This window comes from Calidris pugnax, unplaced genomic scaffold (assembly GCF_001431845.1).
Source record: "Calidris pugnax isolate Ruff unplaced genomic scaffold, ASM143184v1 scaffold42, whole genome shotgun sequence".
Classification (NCBI taxonomy): Eukaryota; Metazoa; Chordata; class Aves; order Charadriiformes; family Scolopacidae; genus Calidris; species Calidris pugnax.
Genome location: NW_015090920.1, coordinates 4,633,466 through 4,633,841, shown reverse-complemented (window position 1 = coordinate 4,633,841; position 376 = coordinate 4,633,466). Strand labels below are relative to the sequence as shown.

General features: G+C 52.9%; 1 protein-coding gene across 1 annotated transcript in view; it reads right to left on the bottom strand.

Annotated features, from left to right (window-relative positions):
* The window catches only part of ZNF827 (zinc finger protein 827), a 127,224-nt gene extending 126,854 nt beyond the window's left edge, over positions 1-370 (bottom strand). Inside the window, exon 1 of the mRNA XM_014949965.1 lies at positions 297-370. Coding sequence (XP_014805451.1) covers positions 297-339 — 43 coding nt within the window. The 5' untranslated portion in view covers positions 340-370. The remainder of the gene's footprint in view (positions 1-296) is intronic.
* Positions 371-376: the final 6 nt, after the last annotated feature.

The following is a 376-nucleotide window of genomic DNA, read 5'->3' as shown; positions in this document are numbered from 1 at the left end:
CCCAGCACAAATGCACAATCACGGGCGAGGGGAGGGAGGGGGAGGAAAGGGCGAGAGACGCGAAGAAAGAAGGGGGGAAAGGAGAGAGAGAGGAAAAATTAAAAGGGCACAAGGCTGTTCATCACCAACATGGCTGCCTTAGCTCAGACCTAAAAGAGGAATAACCCAGGCTGTGTCTTTGTCAGTTTCACCTCTGTAACCCTAAACTAATGCACGAAACGACGGAGGCGGCTGCAGAGGGGAAGGAGACGGGGAAGAGGAGGAAGGAGAAAATGGCAAAAAGAGGGGGCACTTACGTGAAGAGAGGCGCTTGGGCTGCTCCTGCTTCCTCCTGGGCATTTTCCCCCTTTTTTCACATTCTCCTCCTTGGTTTAAC